Here is a 21,332-nt window from a genome sequence, read left to right as displayed (position 1 = left end):
GTCAGACACCAGACAGAACCGTGCACTAGGTCTATCTATCAGTATAGTCAGGTCAGACACCAGACAGACAGAACCGTGCACTAGGCCTATCTATCAGTATAGGCAGGTCAGCCACCAGACAGACAGAACCGGGCACTAGGTCTATCTATCAGTATAGTCAGGTCAGACACCAGACAGACAGAACCGTGCACTAGGCCTGAATATCGGCAAATTGTGTATCCAATTTGGTTGAAATGTTTTAACATTCACACCTATGTGTGTGTGTGTGTGTCTGTGTGTGTGTGTGTGTCTGTGTGTGTGTGAGTGTGTGTGTGTCTGTGTGTGTGTGTGTGTGTGTCTGTGTGTGTGTGTGTGTGTCTGTGTGTGTGTGTCTGTGTGTGTCTGTGTGTGTGTGTGTGTCTGTGTGTGTGTGTGTGTGTGTCTGTGTGTGTGTGTGTGTGTGTGTGTGTGTGTGTGTGTGTGTGTGTGTGTGTGTGTGTGTCTGTGTCTGTGTCTGTGTCTGTGTCTGTCTGTGTGTGTGTGTGTGTGTGTTCTCTCTGGGTTTCTCCTCCAGAGCCAAAGAGCCAGTCCTCCCAGAGGCATCACGAGGGTAAGATGACGTTCCCTCCTAACAGCCAGTCCCAGGACAGGTACCCCCAACGCAGCGACAGCCGTAACGACAGGTCAGACGGGAGGAACGACTGGTCCAGGAACGACAGATCACGGAAGGAGAGGAACGAGAGGAACGACAGATCGGACTTCAGGAACGACAGGAACGACCGACCACCTCGTTTCCAGAGGGATAGTGACAAGGATTTCCCTAAACCTGGCCACGACCCCTCCATTGCCACATCCACCCCTTCCCCAGCCCCAGCTCCAGCAGGGAGCCGGCAGGGCCAGGAGAGAGCCCAGGACAGAGGCCAGGAAAGGGGCCAGACACAGGAGAAGGCCCCTCCTGGAGGTGGAGGAGGGTCAGAGAGGTGGAGAGAGGCCCAGCATGAGAGACAAACAGCCAGGGAGGCCAGAGGACAGACATCAGTGTTCTGCCCTGCTGCTACGTACCCCGCCCCCGGCCAGCGGAACAGAGAACCCAGAGACGGAACCCAGGGGGATTCTTCTGGTTCTAGAACCTTCCAGCAGGGAATCAGAGTAGGTTCTAGTTCTGGTTCCGGAGGGTTCCAGAACCAAAGTCGGAGAGAGCAGCACTCAGTACCTGATCTGTCATTTAATAAGAGAGGAGGAGGAGGGAGGAGGAGGAGGGATGAAGCAGGACAACGGACCTGCACCAGCTGCCTCTAAACCAGGCCAGCACCAGACAGAGTCCAGTTCTAACTGTGTATCAGAACCTAAAGGGGTCCAGAGGTCTGACAGCGGAACAGACAACAGGTATGGATACTGGATTAGACTTGATTGGGAACGTCATCAAATCAAATCACAGTTTTATTGATCACATACACCCGGTTAGCAGATGTTATTGATCACATGGTTAGCAGATGTTATTGATCACATACACCCGGTTAGCAGATGTTATTGGTCACATACACATGGTTAGCAGATGTTATTGGTCACATGGTTAGCAGATGTTATTGGTCACATGGTTAGCAGATGTTATTGATCACATGGTTAGCAGATGTTATTGATCACATGGTTAGCAGATGTTATTGGTCACATACACATGGTTAGGAGATGTTATTGGTCACATACACATGGTTAGGAGATGTTATTGGTCACATACACATGGTTAGCAGATGTTATTGGTCACATACACATGGTTAGCAGATGTTATTGGTCACATACACATGGTTAGGAGATGTTATTGATCACATACACATGGTTAGCAGATGTTATTGATCACATACACATGGTTAGGAGATGTTATTGATCACATACACATGGTTAGGAGATGTTATTGATCACATACACATGGTTAGCAGATGTTATTGGTCACATACACATGGTTAGGAGATGTTATTGATCACATACACATGGTTAGCAGATGTTATTGATCACATACACATGGTTAGGAGATGTTATTGATCACATACACATGGTTAGCAGATGTTATTGATCACATACACATGGTTAGCAGATGTTATTGATCACATACACATGGTTAGCAGATGTTATTGATCACATACACATGGTTAGCAGATGTTATTGATCACATACACATGGTTAGGAGATGTTATTGATCACATACACATGGTTAGCAGATGTTATTGATCACATACACATGGTTAGCAGATGTTATTGATCACATACACATGGTTAGCAGATGTTATTGATCACATACACACGGTTAGCAGATGTTATTGATCACATACACATGGTTAGCAGATGTTATTGATCACATACACATGGTTAGGAGATGTTATTGATCACATACACATGGTTAGCAGATGTTATTGATCACATACACATGGTTAGCAGATGTTAATGCGAGTGTAGCGAAATGCTTGTGCTTCTAGTTCCGACAATGCAGTAATAACCAACAAGTAATCTAACTAACAATTCCACAACTACTACCTTTATAGACACAAGTGTAAAGGAATGAATGAGAATATGTACATATAAATATATGAATGAGTGATGGTGCAGAACGGCATAGGCAAGATGCAGTAGATTGTATCGAGTACAGTATATACATATGAGATGAGTAATGTAGGGTATGTAAACAAGATGCAGTAGATGGTATCGAGTACAGTATATACATATGAGATGAGTAATGTAGGGTATGTAAACAGGATGCAGTAGATGGTATCGAGTACAGTATATACATATGAGATGAGTAATGTAGGGTATGTAAACAGGATGCAGTAGATGGTATCGAGTACAGTATCTACATATGAGATGAGTAATGTAGGGTATGTAAACATTATATAAAGTGGCATTGTTTGTATGGATACTTGATTAGACTTGACTATGAATGTCGTCTCATTGTCAATGTCATCCGTGTTTATGAATACAACGTGCGAGAGTTGACTGTTTTCTAATGTGTGTGCAGTGCCAATGAAGAAAGGTGCATTCTGGGATGTGCAGTAACGTTGTGTTGTATTGTAGAGCTGAGCCCAACAGCAGACGGAGAGGAGGAGGGGGGAAGTCCCACAGGGAAAGGCCCAACTCTGACAACTTTGACCGTTACCGGGACAACGGGCCGTCGAACTCTTCTACGTCGTGGGCGGGGCAAGAGAAGGACTGGGGCGTGTCCCGTGGTGAGTCTCGTCCAGTGAAAGGCCAAGTGGGCAGCGGCCCAGGCTCGGGGCCACACCTCCAAAACGGTGACTCGTCAACGGAACACCGGACAGGGCCAATCAAACAACAGAACTACTCCTCTGGTCCCGCCCCCAGGGAGAGGGAGGAGCCACACAACAGGAACAGCACTAACCCCGCCCATAATAACTCCAACACCGCCCCTAAGAAGAGAACGGGGCAGGTCAAAGGGCAGAGGTCAGACCAGGGGCAGGTCAAAGGGCAGAGGTCAGACCAGGGGCAGGTTGGGACCATGGAGCCTGCAGTGGCTCAAGGCCTGGGGAACTTGAAACCAGGAGACCAGGTTCTAGCCCTCTACTGGGAAGACAACAAGGTACAACTATATTAACACTGGAGTCATGGTTAGATAGATGGGAGATAGATGGGAGTCATGGTTAGATAGATGGGAGTCATGGTTAGGTAGATGGGAGTCATGGTTAGATAGATGAGAGTCATGGTTAGGTAGATGGGAGTTACGGTTAGATAGATGGGAGTCATGTTTAGATAGATGGGAGTCATGGTTAGATAGATGGGAGTCACGGTTAGATAGATGGGAGTCATGGTTAGGTAGATGGGAGTCATAGTTAGATAGATGGGAGATAGATGGGAGTCATGGTTAGGTAGATGGGAGTCATGGTTAGATAGATGGGAGTCATGGTTAGATAGATGGGAGTCATGGTTAGATAGATGGGAGTCACGGTTAGATAGATGGGAGTCATGGTTAGATAGATGGGAGTCACGGTTAGATAGATGGGAGTCATGGTTAGATAGATGGGAGTCATGGTTAGATAGATGGGAGTCATGGTTAGGTAGATGGGAGTCACGGTTAGATAGATGGGAGTCATGTTTAGATAGATGGGAGTCATGGTTAGATAGATGGGAGTCACGGTTAGATAGATGGGAGTCATAGTTAGATAGATGGGAGATAGATGGGAGTCATGGTTAGATAGATGGGAGTCATGTTTAGATAGATGGGAGTCACGGTTAGATAGATGGGAGTCATGGTTAGGTAGATGGGAGTCATAGTTAGATAGATGGGAGATAGATGGGAGTCGTGGTTAGGTAGATGGGAGTCATGGTTAGATAGATGGGAGTCATGGTTAGATAGATGGGAGTCATGGTTAGGTAGATGGGAGTCATGGTTAGGTAGATGGGAGTCACGGTTAGATAGATGAGAGTCACGGTTAGATAGATGAGAGTCATGGTTAGATAGATGGGAGTCATGGTTAGATAGATGGGAGTCATGGTTAGATAGATGGGAGTCATGGTTAGGTAGATGGGAGTCATAGTTAGGTAGATGGGAGTCATAGTTAGATTAGAGTCATGGTTAGATAGATGGGAGTCATGGTTAGATAGATGGGAGTCATGGTTAGGTAGATGGGAGTCATGGTTAGGTAGATGGGAGTCACGGTTAGATAGATGGGAGTCACGGTTAGATAGATGGGAGTCACGGTTAGATAGATGGGAGTCACGGTTAGATAGATGGGAGTCATGGTTAGATAGATGGGAGTCATGGTTAGATAGATGGGAGTCATGGTTAGATAGATGGGAGTCACGGTTAGATAGATGGGAGTCATGGTTAGATAGATGGGAGTCATGGTTAGATAGATGGGAGTCATGGTTAGATAGATGGGAGTCATGGTTAGATAGATGGGAGTCATGGTTAGATAGATGGGAGTCATGGTTAGATAGATGGGAGTCATGGTTAGATAGATGAGAGTCATGGTTAGATAGATGGGAGTCATGGTTAGATAGATGAGAGTCATGGTTAGATAGATGGGAGTCATGGTTAGATAGATGGGAGTCATGGCTGTGTGTAATGACACCTCTGTGTGTAGTTCTACAGGTCCAGGATAGATGCTGTGTGTAATGACACCTCTGTGTGTAGTTCTACAGGTCCAGGATAGATGCTGTGTGTAATGACACCTCTGTGTGTAGTTCTACAGGTCCAGGATAGATGCTGTGTGTAATGACACCTCTGTGTGTAGTTCTACAGGTCCAGGATAGATGCTGTGTGTAATGACACCTCTGTGTGTAGTTCTACAGGTCCAGGATAGATGCTGTGTGTAATGACACCTCTGTGTGTAGTTCTACAGGTCCAGGATAGATGCTGTGTGTAATGACACCTCTGTGTGTAGTTCTACAGGTCCAGGATGGATGCTGTGTGTAATGACACCTCTGTGTGTAGTTCTACAGGTCCAGGATAGATGCTGTTCATCCCTCTGGTCTCACGGCCGTCGTGGTCTTCACGGAGTATGGAAACTGTGAGGAGGTCCTTCTACACAACATCAGACCGGTCAGCACGGACTTCTGGGTAAGTATCTATGGACTACAGTTGCTCTGTAGTCAACTCAACTTTCCACACATCCTCTCTCCTCTCCAGCTTCTCAAACCGTATTGGAGGAGAATGTCCAAAGCCCCCCCTCCCCCACCCCCCACCAACCCCTAGTCCGTCTCCTCTCCAGCTTCTCAAACCGTATTGGAGGAGAATGTCCAAAGCCCCCCCTCCCCCACCCCCCACCAACCCCTAGTCCGTCTCCTCTCCAGCTTCTCAAACCCTATTGGAGGAGAATGTCCAAGGCCCCCACCCCCCCCACCCCCACCCCTAGTCCGTCTCCTCTCCAGCTTCTCAAACCCTATTGGAGGAGAATGTCCAAGGCCCCCCCTCCCCCACCCCTAGTCCGTCTCCTCTCCAGCTTCTCAAACCCTATTGGAGGAGAATGTCCAAGGCCCCCCCTCCCCCACCCCCCACCCCTAGTCCGTCTCCTCTCCAGCTTCTCAAACCCTATTGGAGGAGAATGTCCAAGGCCCCCCCTCCCCCACCCCCCACCCCTAGTCCGTCTCCGGTCAGTTGCTCTAATATCATCTCATAAACCAGCGCAGTGTATTCGCAGTGTCTTTAGTCCAGAGTGCAGATCTAGGATCAGGTCCTACCTGTCAGAACGGCGGAGGGAGGGAGAGAGAGAAGGATGGAGGGAGGGATGGGGGGGATGGAGGGAGGGAGGGAGGGGGGGGTGGAGAGAGGGACGGAGGGTAGCCTAGTGGTTAGAGCGTTGGACTAGTAACCGAAAGGTTGCAAGTTCAAACCCCCGAGCTGACAAGGTACAAATCTGTCATTCTGCCCCTGAACAGGTAGTTAACCCACTGTTCCTAGACCAGTTAACCCACTGTTCCTAGACCAGTTAACCCACTGTTCCTAGACCAGTTAACCCACTGTTCCTAGGCCGTCATTGAAAATAAGAATTTGTTCTTAACTGACTTGGCTGGTTAATAAATAAAGGTAAAATAAAAAAGAATAGAATCGTATTCAGTATGATTTAAAATAATGAACAAACTGATGGTAGGTCTGTATGTGTGGTGGCAGAAGGAAGAGGAGGGGTTAGACTACCGGCGCGGGGGAGACGGGCAGCCTCGGACCACCACGAGGACGCGGCCCACGGTCCAGTATTACCAGCCGCCCAGGGCCAGGGACTGACTGACCACATCATGACTGAGTTACGGTACGGACTGGTTACACCTGGGCACTACATGACTGAGTTACGGTACAGACACAACACCTGGACACTACATGACTGAGTTACGGTACAGACACAACACCTGGACACTACATGACTGAGTTACAGTACAGACAGGTTACACCTGGACACTACATGACTGAGTTACAGTACAGACACAACACCTGGACACTACATGACTGAGTTACAGTACAGACACAACACCTGGACACTACCTGACTGAGTTACAGTACAGACACAACACCTGGACACTATATGACTGAGTTACGGTACAGACTGGTTACACCTGGACACTACCTGACTGAGTTACGGTACAGACAGGTTACACCTGGACACTACCTGACTGAGTTACAGTACAGACACAACACCTGGACACTACCTGACTGAGTTACAGTACAGACAGGTTACACCTGGACACTACATGACTGAGTTACGGTACAGACACAACACCTGGACACTACCTGACTGAGTTACAGTACAGACACAACACCTGGACACTACATGACTGAGTTACAGTACAGACACAACACCTGGACACTACATGACTGAGTTACGGTACAGACACAACACCTGGACACTACCTGACTGAGTTACGGTACAGACACAACACCTGGACACTACATGACTGAGTTACGGTACAGACACAACACCTGGACACTACCTGACTGAGTTACGGTACAGACACACAACACCTGGACACTACCTGACTGAGTTACAGTACAGACAGGTTACACCTGGATACTACATGACTGAGTTACAGTACAGACACAACACCTGGACACTACCTGACTGAGTTACAGTACAGACACAACACCTGGACACTATATGACTGAGTTACAGTACAGACACAACACCTGGACACTACCTGACTGAGTTACAGTACAGACAGGTTACACCTGGACACTACATGACTGAGTTACAGTACAGACACAACACCTGGACACTACATGACTGAGTTACGGTACAGACACAACACCTGGGCACTACATGACTGAGTTACAGTACAGACACAACACCTGGACACTACCTGACTGAGTTACGGTACAGACACAACACCTGGACACTACATGACTGAGTTACAGTACAGACACAACACCTGGACACTACCTGACTGAGTTACAGTACAGACACAACACCTGGACACTACCTGACTGAGTTACAGTACAGACAGGTTACACCTGGACACTACCTGACTGAGTTACAGTACAGCCACAACACCTGGACACTACCTGACTGAGTTACAGTACAGACACAACACCTGGACACTACATGACTGAGTTACAGTACAGACACAACACCTGGACACTATATGACTGAGTTACAGTACAGACAGGTTACACCTGGACACTACCTGACTGAGTTACGGTACAGACAGGTTACACCTGGACACTACCTGACTGAGTTACAGTACAGACACAACACCTGGACACTACATGACTGAGTTACAGTACAGACACAACACCTGGACACTACATGACTGAGTTACAGTACAGACACAACACCTGGACACTATATGACTGAGTTACGGTACAGACAGGTTACACCTGGACACTACATGACTGAGTTACAGTACAGACACAACACCTGGATACTATATGACTGAGTTACAGTACAGACACAACACCTGGACACTACCTGACTGAGTTACGGTACAGACACAACACCTGGACACTACCTGACTGAGTTACAGTACAGACACAACACCTGGACACTACATGACTGAGTTACAGTACAGACACAACACCTGGACACTATATGACTGAGTTACAGTACAGACAGGTTACACCTGGACACTACCTGACTGAGTTACGGTACAGACACAACACCTGGACACTACATGACTGAGTTACAGTACAGACACAACACCTGGACACTACCTGACTGAGTTACAGTACAGACACAACACCTGGACACTATATGACTGAGTTACAGTACAGACACAACACCTGGACACTACCTGACTGAGTTACAGTACAGACACAACACCTGGACACTACCTGACTGAGTTACAGTACAGACACAACACCTGGACACTACCTGACTGAGTTACAGTACAGACACAACACCTGGACACTACCTGACTGAGTTACAGTACAGACACACAACACCTGGACACTACCTGACTGAATTACAGTACAGACAGGTTACACCTGGACACTACCTGACTGAGTTACAGTACAGACAGGTTACACCTGGACACTACCTGACTGAGTTACAGTACAGACACACAACACCTGGACACTACCTGACTGAGTTACAGTACAGACACAACACCTGGACACTACATGACTGAGTTACGGTACAGACACAACACCTGGACACTACATGACTGAGTTACAGTACAGACACACAACACCTGGACACTACCTGACTGAATTACAGTACAGACAGGTTACACCTGGACACTACCTGACTGAGTTACAGTACAGACAGGTTACACCTGGACACTACCTGACTGAGTTACAGTACAGACACACAACACCTGGACACTACCTGACTGAGTTACAGTACAGACACAACACCTGGACACTACATGACTGAGTTACGGTACAGACAGGTTACACCTGGACACTACATGACTGAGTTACGGTACAGACAGGTTACACCTGGACACTACCTGACTGAGTTACAGTACAGACAGGTTACACCTGGACACTACATGACTGAGTTACGGTACAGACAGGTTACACCTGGACACTACCTGACTGAGTTACAGTACAGACACAACACCTGGACACTACATGACTGAGTTACGGTACAGACACAACACCTGGACACTACATGACTGAGTTACAGTACAGACAGGTTACACCTGGACACTACATGACTGAGTTACAGTACAGACACAACACCTGGACACTACATGACTGAGTTACAGTACAGACACAACACCTGGACACTACATGACTGAGTTACAGTACAGACACAACACCTGGACACTACATGACTGAGTTACGGTACAGACACACAACACCCGGTCTACGGGCCCTGGTCTATGGGTTAGTCCTACGGTTCCTGGTCTATGGGTTAGTCCTACGGTTCCTGGTCTATGGGTTAGTCCTACGGGTCCTGGTCTATGGGTTAGTCCTACGGGTCCTTGTCAATGGGTTAGTCCTACGGGCCCTGGTCTATGGGTTAGTCCTACAGGCCCTGGTCTATGGGTTAGTCCTACGGGTCCTGGTCTATGGGTTAGTCCTACGGGTCCTGGTCTATGGGTTAGTCCTACGGGCCCTGGTCTATGGGTTAGTCCTACGGGTCCTGGTCTATGGGTTAGTCCTACGGGCCCTGGTCTATGGGTTAGTCCTACGGGTCCTTGTCTATGGGTTAGTCCTATGGGCCCTGGTCTATGGGTTAGTCCTACAGGCCCTGGTCTATGGGTTAGTCCTACGGGTCCTGGTCTATGGGTTAGTCCTACGGGTCCTGGTCTATGGGTTAGTCCTACGGGCCCTGGTCTATGGGTTAGTCCTACGGGTCCTGGTCTATGGGTTAGTCCTACGGGCCCTGGTCTATGGGTTAGTCCTACGGGTCCTTGTCTATGGGTTAGTCCTACGGGTCCTGGTCTATGGGTTCGTCCTACGGGTCCTGGTCTATGGGTTAGTCCTACGGGTCCTGGTCTATGGGTTAGTCCTACGGGCCCTGGTCTATGGGTTAGTCCTACGGGTCCTGGTCTAAAGTAGTGTACTGTATTGGAAATGTAGTGCTATTTTGGACACATGTCCCATTCTGAGAACCACCCCGCTGACCGTTCACACTAGACCCTCCCTCCCTCCCTCCCTCCCTCCCTCCCTCCCTCCCTCCCTCCCTCCCTCCCTCCCTCCCTCCCTCCCTCGTTCCCTCGTTCCCTCGTTCCCTCGTTCCCTCGTTCCCTCCCTCCCTCCCTCCCTCCCTCGTTCCCTCCCTCCCTCACCCCCTCCCTCCCTCGTTCCCTCCCTCCCTCGTTCCCTCCCTCCCTCCCTCGTTCCCTCCCTCCCTCCCTCCACACAGTTAGTCAGTAGCTAGCCTGAGGGGCCTTATCGTTAAGTAAACAGCCCCCAGAGAGCAAACAGCAGCCGTTACCGTGGTTACCAGAGCTACGTCACGATAATATGATCGGTAGGGTTTGTTTGTTTTATTGACAGAAAGATGTTTTACTCCCCAAGGCTGGATTGATCTGGGTTCAAAGCAGTGTGAACTGAACACAGGGTTGATGCAAGGCTGGATTGATCTGGGTTCAAAGCAGTGTGAACTGAACACAGGGTTGATGGGGGTTTGATGAGGTGATCTGATGAACTGAACACAGGGTTGATGCAAGGCTGGATTGATCTGGGTTCAAAGCAGTGTGAACTGAACACAGGGTTGATGGGGGTTTGATGAGGTGATCTGATGAACTGAACACAGGGTTGATGCAAGGCTGGATTGATCTGGGTTCAAAGCAGTGTGAACTGAACAGGGTTGATGGGGGTTTGATGAGGTGATCTGATGAACTGAACACAGGGTTGATGGGGGTTTGATGAGGTGATCTGATGAACTGAACACAGGGTTGATGGGGGTTTGATGAGGTGATCTGATGAACTGAACACAGGGTTGATGGGGGTTTGATGAGGTGATCTGATGAACTGAACACAGGGTTGATGGGGGTTTGATGAGGTGATCTGATGAACTGAACACAGGGTTGATGGGGGTTTGATGAGGTGATCTGATGAACTGAACACAGGGTTGATGGGGGTTTGATGAGGTGATCTGATGAACTGACAGTCTGTCTGTTTCCTTTTCCTCCCTCAGATGGAATCCACAAAGGATCCCAGAGGTCGACGCATCTGACCTCAAAAAACCCACATCTTTCTTCTCTCGGGGGTTGCAAAATTCCCGCGACTTTCCCAGTTTTTTTCCCCAGAAATCCCTGTTTTGGAGGATTCCACGTCCTTATTTGTTCCCTCCTGATTCCACAGAATCTTTCAACTGTGGATTTCTGAAAAACGGACTTTTGGGAAAGTTAGTGGGATTTTTTCTCCTCTTCACCAAAATACACGATGACCGACTCTTCCTCTGTGTCTTCCTCTGACTCTTCCTCTTCCTCTGTGTTCACTTTGTGTCTCCATATCAAGAAGTGTGAAACATTCAGGAAAAGGGCTTGTTGCTCAAAAAAGAGGCTGACGACGAGGACTCTAGCTAACAGACTTTGGGAAGCGCACAGACGCTGAACACGGGGAAGATTTGTAAAATAGTTTATTGTTGGACGAATAAAAATACTGCTCCTGTTTCCATGGTTTTTATTTGTCTGATTTGAAATCTCTTGTCCAATGAACTGTCTCATGTTGCACCCTTAATGTCTCAGTACATGTGTTCCTGTCTGACAGCTCAGTCTGTTACTACGGTCCATGTGTTCCTGTCTGACAGCTCAGTCTGTTACTACGGTCCATGTGTTCCTGTCTGACAGCTCAGTCTGTTACTATGGTCCATGTGTTCCTGTCTGACAGCTCAGTCTGTTACTACGGTCCATGTGTTCCTGTCTGACAGCTCAGTCTGTTACTACGGTCCATGTGTTCCTGTCTGACAGCTCAGTCTGTTACTACGGTCCATGTCTTCCTGTCTGACAGCTCAGTCTGTTACTACGGTCCATGTGTTCCTGTCTGACAGCTCAGTCTGTTACTACGGTCCATGTGTTCCTGTCTGACAGCTCAGTCTGTTACTACGGTCCATGTGTTCCTGTCTGACAGCTCAGTCTGTTAATACGGTCCATGTGTTCCTGTCTGACAGCTCAGTCTGTTACTACGGTCCATGTGTTCCTGTCTGACAGCTCAGTCTGTTACTACGGTCCATGTGTTCCTGTCTGACAGCTCAGTCTGTTACTACGGTCCATGTGTTCCTGTCTGACAGCTCAGTCTGTTACTACGGTCCATGTGTTCCTGTCTGACAGCTCAGTCTGTTACTACGGTCCATGTGTTCCTGTCTGACAGCTCAGTCTGTTACTACGGTCCATGTGTTCCTGTCTGACAGCTCAGTCTGTTACTACGGTCCATGTGTTCCTGTCTGACAGCTCAGTCTGTTACTACGGTCCATGTGTTCCTGTCTGACAGCTCAGTCTGTTACTACGGTCCATGTGTTCCTGTCTGACAGCTCAGTCTGTTACTACGGTCCATGTGTTCCTGTCTGACAGCTCAGTCTGTTACTACGGTCCATGTGTTCCTGTCTGACAGCTCAGTCTGTTACTACGGTCCATGTGTTCCTGTCTGACAGCTCAGTCTGTTACTACGGTCCATGTGTTCTTGTCTGACAGCTCAGTCTGTTACTACGGTCCATGTGTTCCTGTCTGACAGCTCAGTCTGTTACTACGGTCCATGTGTTCCTGTCTGACAGCTCAGTCTGTTACTACGGTCCATGTGTTCCTGTCTGACAGCTCAGTCTGTTACTACAGTCTGTGTTCCTGTCTGACAGCTCAGTCTGTTACTACGGTCCATGTGTTCCTGTCTGACAGCTCAGTCTGTTACTACGGTCCATGTGTTCCTGTCTGACAGCTCAGTCTGTTACTACGGTCCATGTGTTCCTGTCTGACAGCTCAGTCTGTTACTACGGTCCATGTGTTCCTGTCTGACAGCTCAGTCTGTTACTACGGTCCATGTGTTCCTGTCTGACAGCTCAGTCTGTTACTACGGTCCATGTGTTCCTGTCTGACAGCTCAGTCTGTTACTACGGTCCATGTGTTCCTGTCTGACAGCTCAGTCTGTTACTACGGTCCATGTGTTCCTGTCTGACAGCTCAGTCTGTTACTACGGTCCATGTGTTCCTGTCTGACAGCTCAGTCTGTTACTACGGTCCATGTGTTCCTGTCTGACAGCTCAGTCTGTTACTACGGTCCATGTGTTCCTGTCTGACAGCTCAGTCTGTTACTACGGTCCATGTGTTCCTGTCTGACAGCTCAGTCTGTTAATACGGTCCATGTGTTCCTGTCTGACAGCTCAGTCTGTTACTACGGTCCATGTGTTCCTGTCTGACAGCTCAGTCTGTTACTACGGTCCATGTGTTCCTGTCTGACAGCTCAGTCTGTTACTACGGTCCATGTGTTCCTGTCTGACAGCTCAGTCTGTTACTACGGTCCATGTGTTCCTGTCTGACAGCTCAGTCTGTTACTACAGTCTGTGTTCCTGTCTGACAGCTCAGTCTGTTACTACGGTCCATGTGTTCCTGTCTGACAGCTCAGTCTGTTACTACGGTCCATGTGTTCCTGTCCTTTCTCAGGCAGCTCATTTGTTGCGTTCAGCGAAGAGGCTCAGAAGAGGAGGAGGTTAATGTTTGTTTCTGTCTGTCTGTCCGTCCATCCGCCTGTCTGTCTGTCTGTCTGTCCGTCTATCTGTCCATCCATCTATCCATCCATCCTGCTAGATAGGTTTCTATATTACTGCCCATCTATTATTCATCTATGCTCTGATGGAGCTGCATTGAGCTGGGGAATATAGAATATCAGGTGTCCTCTCAAACCTTAACCTCGTCTGTCCAATGTACCTCTCAAACCTTCACCTCCTCTGTCCAAGGGATCTGGTGGGTGTCCTCTCAAACCTTAACCTCGTCTGTCCAATGGACCTCTCAAACCTTCACCTCCTCTGTCCAGTGGACCCTGGTGGGGCAAATTGAAATGAGAGTGGAGGTGAGCAGGTTGGGATACAGCCATTGAAACAAATGGCTGAATAGCCCTGTGTCCAATCATGGCTGAATAGCCCTGTGACCAATCATAGCTGAATAGCCCTGCGACCAATCATGGCTGAATAGCCCTGTGTCCAATCATGGCTGAATAGCCCTGCGACCAATCATAGCTGAATAGCCCTGCGACCAATCATGGCTGAATAGCCCTGTGTCCAATCATGGCTGAATAGCCCTGTGTCCAATCATGGCTGAATAGCCCTGTGTCCAATCATGGCTGAATAGCCCTGTGTCCAATCATGACTGAAGAGCTGCGGTGTCCAATCATGGCTGAAGAGCTGCGGTGTCCAATCATGACTGAAGAGCTGCGGTGTCCAATCATGGTCAAAGAGCTGTGGTGTCCAATCATGGTCAAAGAGCTGTGGTGTCCAATCATGGTCAAAGAGCTGTGGTGTCCAATCATGGTCAAAGAGCTGTGGTGTCCAATCATGACCGAAGAGCTGTGGTGTCCAATCATGGTCAAAGAGCTGTGGTGTCCAATCATGGTCAAAGAGCTGTGGTGCTCAATCATGACTGAAGAGCTGTGGTGTCCAATCATGACTGAAGAGCTGTGGTGTCCAATCATGGTCAAAGAGCTGTGGTGTCCAATCATGGTCAAAGAGCTGTGGTGTCCAATCATGGTCAAAGAGCTGTGGTGTCCAATCATGGTCAAAGAGCTGTGGTGTCCAATCATGGTCAAAGAGCTGTGGTGTCCAATCATGGTCAAAGAGCTGTGGTGTCCAATCATGGTCAAAGAGCTGTGGTGTCCAATCATGGTCAAAGAGCTGTGGTGTCCAATCATGGTCAAAGAGCTGTGGTGTCCAATCATGACTGAAGAGCTGTGGTGTCCAATCATGGTCAAAGAGCTGCGGTGTCCAATCATGGTCAAAGAGCTGTGGTGTCCAATCATGGTCAAAGAGCTGTGGTGCCCAATCATGGTCAAAGAGCTGTGGTGTCCAATCATGGTCAAAGAGCTGTGGTGTCCAATCATGGTCAAAGAGCTGTGGTGTCCAATCATGGTCAAAGAGCTGTGGTGTCTAATCATGACTGAAGAGCTGCGGTGTCCAATCATGGTCAAAGAGCTGCGGTGTCCAATCATGACTGAAGAGCTGTGGTGTCCAATCATGACTGAAGAGCTGCGATGTCCAATCATGGTCAAAGAGCTGCGGTGTCCAATCGTGACTGAAGAGCTGTGGTGCCCAATCATGACTGAAGAGCTGTGGTGTCCAATCATGACTGAAGAGCTGTGGTGTCCAATCATGACTGAAGAGCTGTGGTGTCCAATCATGACTGAAGAGCTGTGGTGTCCAATCATGGTCAAAGAGCTGTGGTGCCCAATCATGGTCAAAGAGCTGTGGTGCCCAATCATGGTCAAAGAGCTGTGGTGCAGGTCCACTGGACAGGCGCTCTCTCCCTTTGTAATCTGCAAAATAACATCTCTCCTCCAGCGGTCTCTATTACAGGAGGAAGGATCATCTTACTCTTCTGAGCCGCTTCGCTGAACGCTACAAATGAGCTTTCTGTCTGTCCGTCTGTCTGTCTGTCTGGCTCTGCCTGTCTGTCTGTCTGTCTGGCTCTGTCTGTCTGGACGGACGGACGGACGGACAGAGATGGACAGAAACATTCAGATGGACAGTCAGACAGACAGACAGACAGACAGGCAGACAGATAGACAGACAGACAGGCAGAGACAGACAGACAGACAGATAGACATGCAGAGACAGACAGACAAATAGACAGACAGACAGATAGACAGATATATAGATAGATACATAGACGGACAGACAGACAGACAGAGACAGACAGACAGGCAGAGACAGATAGACAGACAGAGACAGACAGACAGACAGTGCTGAAAGTGGAGTGGCGTGGTCAGAGCTGGCAGAAATCCACTGTTACAGATGAGCTGTTTAAAAGGAAGAAGTCTTGGTTGGTTGGAGACTGTATTGATTTGGGAGGAATTGATTCCTCTTGCCATTGAACGCAGGGCCCTAGTGACCTACTCTACGAACTTTTTAGAACTTTGGCAGGGAGCAGTCGTGTTGTGAAATACAATAGTGAACAGTAGCCTTGATTGAATTTGATACTATGACTCATAGAATACTAGAATTAGGAATTAGAATACTAGAATGGATTTGAAAGGTACTATGACTCATATAATTAGGAATTAGCATACTAGAATGGATTTGAAAGGTACTGTGACTCATAGAATTAGAATACTAGAATGGATTTGAAAGGTACTATGACTCATAGAATTAGAATACTAGAATGGACATGAAAGGTACTATGACTCATAGAATTAGAATACTAGAATGGATATGAAAGGTACTATGACTCATGGAATTAGAATACTAGAATACTGGATATGAAAGGTACTATGACTCATAGAATTAGGAATTAGAATACTAGAATGGATATGAAAGGTACTATGACTCATGGAATTAGAATACTAGAATACTGGATATGAAAGGTACTATGACTCATGGAATTAGAATACTAGAATACTGGATATGAAAGGTACTATGACTCATGGAATTAGAATACTGGATATGAAAGGTACTATGACTCATAGAATTAGGAATTAGAATACTAGAATGGATATGAAAGGTACTATGACTCATGGAATTAGAATACTAGAATACTGGATATGAAAGGTACTATGACTCATGGAATTAGAATACTAGAATACTGGATATGAAAGGTACTATGACTCATGGAATTAGAATACTAGAATACTGGATATGAAAGGTACTATGACTCATGGAATTAAAATACTAGAATACTGGATATGAAAGGTACTATGACAGAATAAAAGGTCAGGGAGGTGGTCGACCATAATCAGCCAGTATGAATAAGTCATCGCACACTGGCTGAACAATTTTGTTTAATGTTGAAGTTCGTAAGGTGCACATCAGTGGCTTGTATGAGGCCTGGAAATGCTAAACGTGTTTGTTTATTATCGGTCGATTACAGTTTATTCGGTAAGTATTCAGACCCCTTCCCTTTTTCCACATTTTGTCACCACAGTTGACAGTGCATGTCAGAGCAAAAACCAAGCCATTAGGTCGAAGGAATTGTCCGTAGAGCTCCGAGACAGGATTGTGTGGATTTCTGTAGCATTGAAGGTCCCCAAGAACACAGTGGCCTCCTCCATTCTTAAATGGGAGAAGTTGGGAACCATCAAGACTCTTCCTAGAGCTGGCTGCCCAGCCAAACTGAGCAATCAGGGGAGAAGGGCCTTGAGCAGGGAGGTGACCAAGAACCCAATGGTCACTCTAAAGGAGCTCCAGAGTTCCTCTGTGGAGATGGGATAACCTTCCAGAAGGACAACCATCTCTGCAGCATTCCACTAATCAGGCCTTTATGGTAGATTGGCCAGACGGAAGCCACTCCTTAGTAAAAGGCACATGACAGCCCACTTGGAGTTTGCCAAAAGGCACCTAAAGGACTCTCACACAAAGAGAAAAACAAGATTCTCTGGTCTGATGAAACCAAGATTAAACTCTTTGGCCTGAATGCCAAGCGTCACATCTGGAGGAAACCTGGTACCATTAATACGGTGAAGGAGGCTGGTGGCAGCATCATGCTGTGGGGGACTGGGAGACTAGGCAGGATCGAGGGAAAGATGAACGGAGCAAAGTGTAGAAAAATCCTTGATGAAAATCTGCTCCACTGCGCTCAAGACCTCAGACCAGGGCGAAGGTTTACCTTCAAACAGGACAACGACCCTCAGGACACAGCCAAGACAACGCAGGAGTGGCTTCTGAATGTCCTTGGGTGGCCCCAGCCAGAGCCCGGACTTGAACCCGATCGAACATCCCTGGAGAGACCTGTAAATAGCTGTGCAGCGACCCTCCCCATCCAACCTGACAGAACTTGAGAGGATCTGCTCACAGCGTTCCGAACAATCTCTGCAGCACTTTATGGTAGAATGGTAGATGTTTCTTTTATGTTCCTGCATCAGTTAAAGACAGGAAACGCATCTCCTTGTGTCTGGTACTGCCATTCAATACAATTAGAACTGGTTTGGATTTCTCCCTCAACAAAATGGCTGCCATTTTCATACCATTCTAGAACTGTGAGGGTTTATGACATAGCCTCTCTGGTAATTCTATAGGATCTCTATGGGGAGAATAACATCTGTGTGGAATCAACCTCCAACCCCAGATTTGAGGTTACAGAACATCTGATTCTAGAGACCATTGTCTTTAGGTGTTGGAGATCAAAACAACTAGAAGGTTTTATCAACACACATAATCTAACACTCAAACACGTTCTACATTTTCATTTAGTAAAATAACGTTTGTCCTTCCTCCTCTCGATCAGGACAAAGCAGGTTCAGAAGTTAATTCCAACTCACCAACTCAAATACATGACACACACTATATCTGGATTAACTCCTGAAGTCTCACCATAGTTTATTACCACTTTAGCAGACAGTTCCAGATAACGGATAACTCGCTGTCTTATTTAATCTCCACAGAGTTATAGTTGAGTTGGTTCAAACATAGGTTAATGACCCTCTTTGTTTACTTAACACACACACACAACACATTCCTCTCCAACCTAGTTGTAATGGTGTTTATTATGTTTAATTACTCCTTGTTCATGCTACATAATCTCTTTCTTAGGAAATAACATTATTAACATCTGATATTGTAAAACAGGGTAGAGTTTAATTAGTTTTTCATTCTATTTAAATGTAGATATTGTTTCGTCATTATTCATAAAATTCCTAACAATAGTGCATTACTGTAGACAGGAGCCTTATGGACCCTGGTCAACAGTAGTGCACTACATAGTGTAGGTAATGGGGTGCTATTTCAGCCTCACTCCCGGGAAGCTCTGACACTCTTACTCTGCGCTGCTGGGTGGTCACTGGTCCCTCTGACTCTCTCTCTCTCTCTCTCTCTCTCTCTCTCTCTCTCACACACACTCACACTCTGAGTGAGTGAACAGAGGTGGGGGGCATCTAAAGAGAGGCCCTTTAGTGTTTCAGTCCTGGGGGTTCCCAGCTAGTCGAGCGTCTCCCACAGTCCCTCTCGGAACCCGATCAGCTTTAGTAACAGACGGCGGAATGCTTTCCTGGCTTTGAGAGAAAGAGGGAACCCCCCCCCACCCCTTCCTGGCTTTGAGAGAAAGAGGGAAATCCCCTCCACCCCTTGGAACCTCCTCCCCCTCTCTCGCCTCTTACTTTTCACCTGCTGCCTCCCTCCATCCATCCATCGCTCCATCCCTATCCACATCTATTGGACATTATTTCAGCAGCCTGACCTCTCCATCTCTCCTCCTCTCATCCCCCTCTCCCTCCTATTCACAGCAGCTCTACAGTAGCAGCACAGTGGAGACAGTGATATCTGACCCTCTAGTGTGGACTAAAGGTGTCCTTTCTCTCCCTCTAACCCTTCTCCTCTCCCACCTCGTCCTCTCCCTCCCCCCTCTCTCCCCCTCCGCTGTCCCCTCTCCTACCTCCTCCTCTCCCTCCCCAGTCCCCTCTCCCTCTTGTCCTCCCCCCCTCTCCCTTCCCCTGTCCCCTCTCCCACCTCACCCTCTCTGCCTCACTCCCTCGCTTTCCCCCCTCCCTTTCTCCCCTCCCCTCCCTTTCTCCCCTCCCCTCCCTTTCTCCCCTCTCCCTCCCTTTCCCCCCTCTCCCTCCCTCCCTTTCTCCCCTCCCCCTCCCTTTCCCCCCTCTCCCTCCCTTTCTCCCCTCCCCTCCCTTTCCCCCTCTCCCTCCCTTTCCCCCTCTCCCTCCCTTTCCCCCCTCTCCCTCCCTTTCTCCCCTCTCCCTCCCTTTCTCCCCCTCCCTTTCTCCCCCCCCTCCCTCCCTTTCCCCCTCTCCCCCTCTCCCTCCCTTTCCCCCTCTCCCTCCCTTTCTCCCCTCTCCCTCCCTTTCTCCCCCCTCCCTTTCTCCCCTCTCCCTCCCTTTCTCCCCCTCCCTTTCTCCCCTCTCCCTCCCTTTCTCCCCTCCCCCTCCCTTTCTCCCCTCCCCCTCCCTTTCTCCCCACTCCCTCCCTTTCCCCCTCCCCTCCCTTTCTCCCCTCCCCCTCCCTTTCTCCCCTCCCCTCCCTTTCCCCCCTCCCCCTCCCTTTCTCCCCTCCCCCTCCCTTGTGTTTTAAGAGAGGGAGGTCAACTCAACATTGAGCTAACTACTCAGCCAGTACATGGAATGACAAGTAGGAGGGAATGTTAGATAGCTACCTACAGGTGTTTAATGTGACCCAGTGGGAATCAGGCTATAGCCTGAGTCTGTAGAATGAGGCCTTTACACGTGAAAGCCCTGTCATCTATAGCCTGAGTCTGTAGAATGAGGCCTTTACACGTGAAAGCCCTGTCATCTATAGCCTGAGTCTGTAGAATGAGGCCTTTACAAGTGAAAGCCCTGTCATCTATAGCCTGAGTCTGTAGAATGAGGCCTTTACACGTGAAAGCCCTGTCATCTATAGCAGCCGCTGAGTATATGACTCCTCACAGAGTCATATATGGGTTACTTTGTGAAGTGTAGGACTGTGGAATAGAGTTCCATGTAGTCATGTCTCTATGTAGTACTGTGGAATAGAGTTCTATGTAGTCATGTCTCTATGTAGTACTGTGGAATAGAGTTCCATGTAGTCATGGCTCTATGTAGTACTGTGGAATAGAGTTCCATGTAGTCATGGCTCTATGTAGTACTGTGGAATAGAGTTCCATGTAGTCATGGCTCTATGTAGTACTGTGGAATAGAGTTCCATGTAGTCATGGCTCTATGTAGTACTGTGGAATAGAGTTCCATGTAGTCATGTCTCTATGTAGTACTGTGGAATAGAGTTCCATGTAGTCATGTCTCTATGTAGTACTGTGGAATAGAGTTCCATGTAGTCATGGCTCTATGTAGTACTGTGGAATAGAGTTCCATGTAGTCATGGCTCTATGTAGTACTGTGGAATAGAGTTCCATGTA

The 21,332-nt window shown here is 48.0% G+C and overlaps 1 protein-coding gene across 1 annotated transcript in view; it reads left to right on the top strand.

The window, feature by feature from the left end:
- Positions 1–11,984, top strand: part of LOC116361451 (tudor domain-containing protein 3-like) — a 47,486-nt gene extending 35,502 nt beyond the window's left edge. The window contains exons 7-12 of the mRNA XM_031815883.1: positions 554–1,128; positions 1,220–1,365; positions 3,040–3,562; positions 5,417–5,542; positions 6,593–6,728; positions 11,505–11,984. Of these exons, the coding sequence (XP_031671743.1) occupies positions 554–1,128; positions 1,220–1,365; positions 3,040–3,562; positions 5,417–5,542; positions 6,593–6,703 (1,481 nt within the window). The 3' untranslated portion in view covers positions 6,704–6,728; positions 11,505–11,984. The remainder of the gene's footprint in view (positions 1–553; positions 1,129–1,219; positions 1,366–3,039; positions 3,563–5,416; positions 5,543–6,592; positions 6,729–11,504) is intronic.
- Positions 11,985–21,332: the final 9,348 nt, after the last annotated feature.

The sequence above is a fragment of the Oncorhynchus kisutch genome, unplaced genomic scaffold (assembly GCF_002021735.2).
Source record: "Oncorhynchus kisutch isolate 150728-3 unplaced genomic scaffold, Okis_V2 scaffold686, whole genome shotgun sequence".
NCBI classification, from domain to species: domain Eukaryota; kingdom Metazoa; phylum Chordata; class Actinopteri; order Salmoniformes; family Salmonidae; genus Oncorhynchus; species Oncorhynchus kisutch.
Note: the sequence above shows the minus strand (reverse complement) of the source record. Positions and strands in the feature narration are given on the sequence as shown.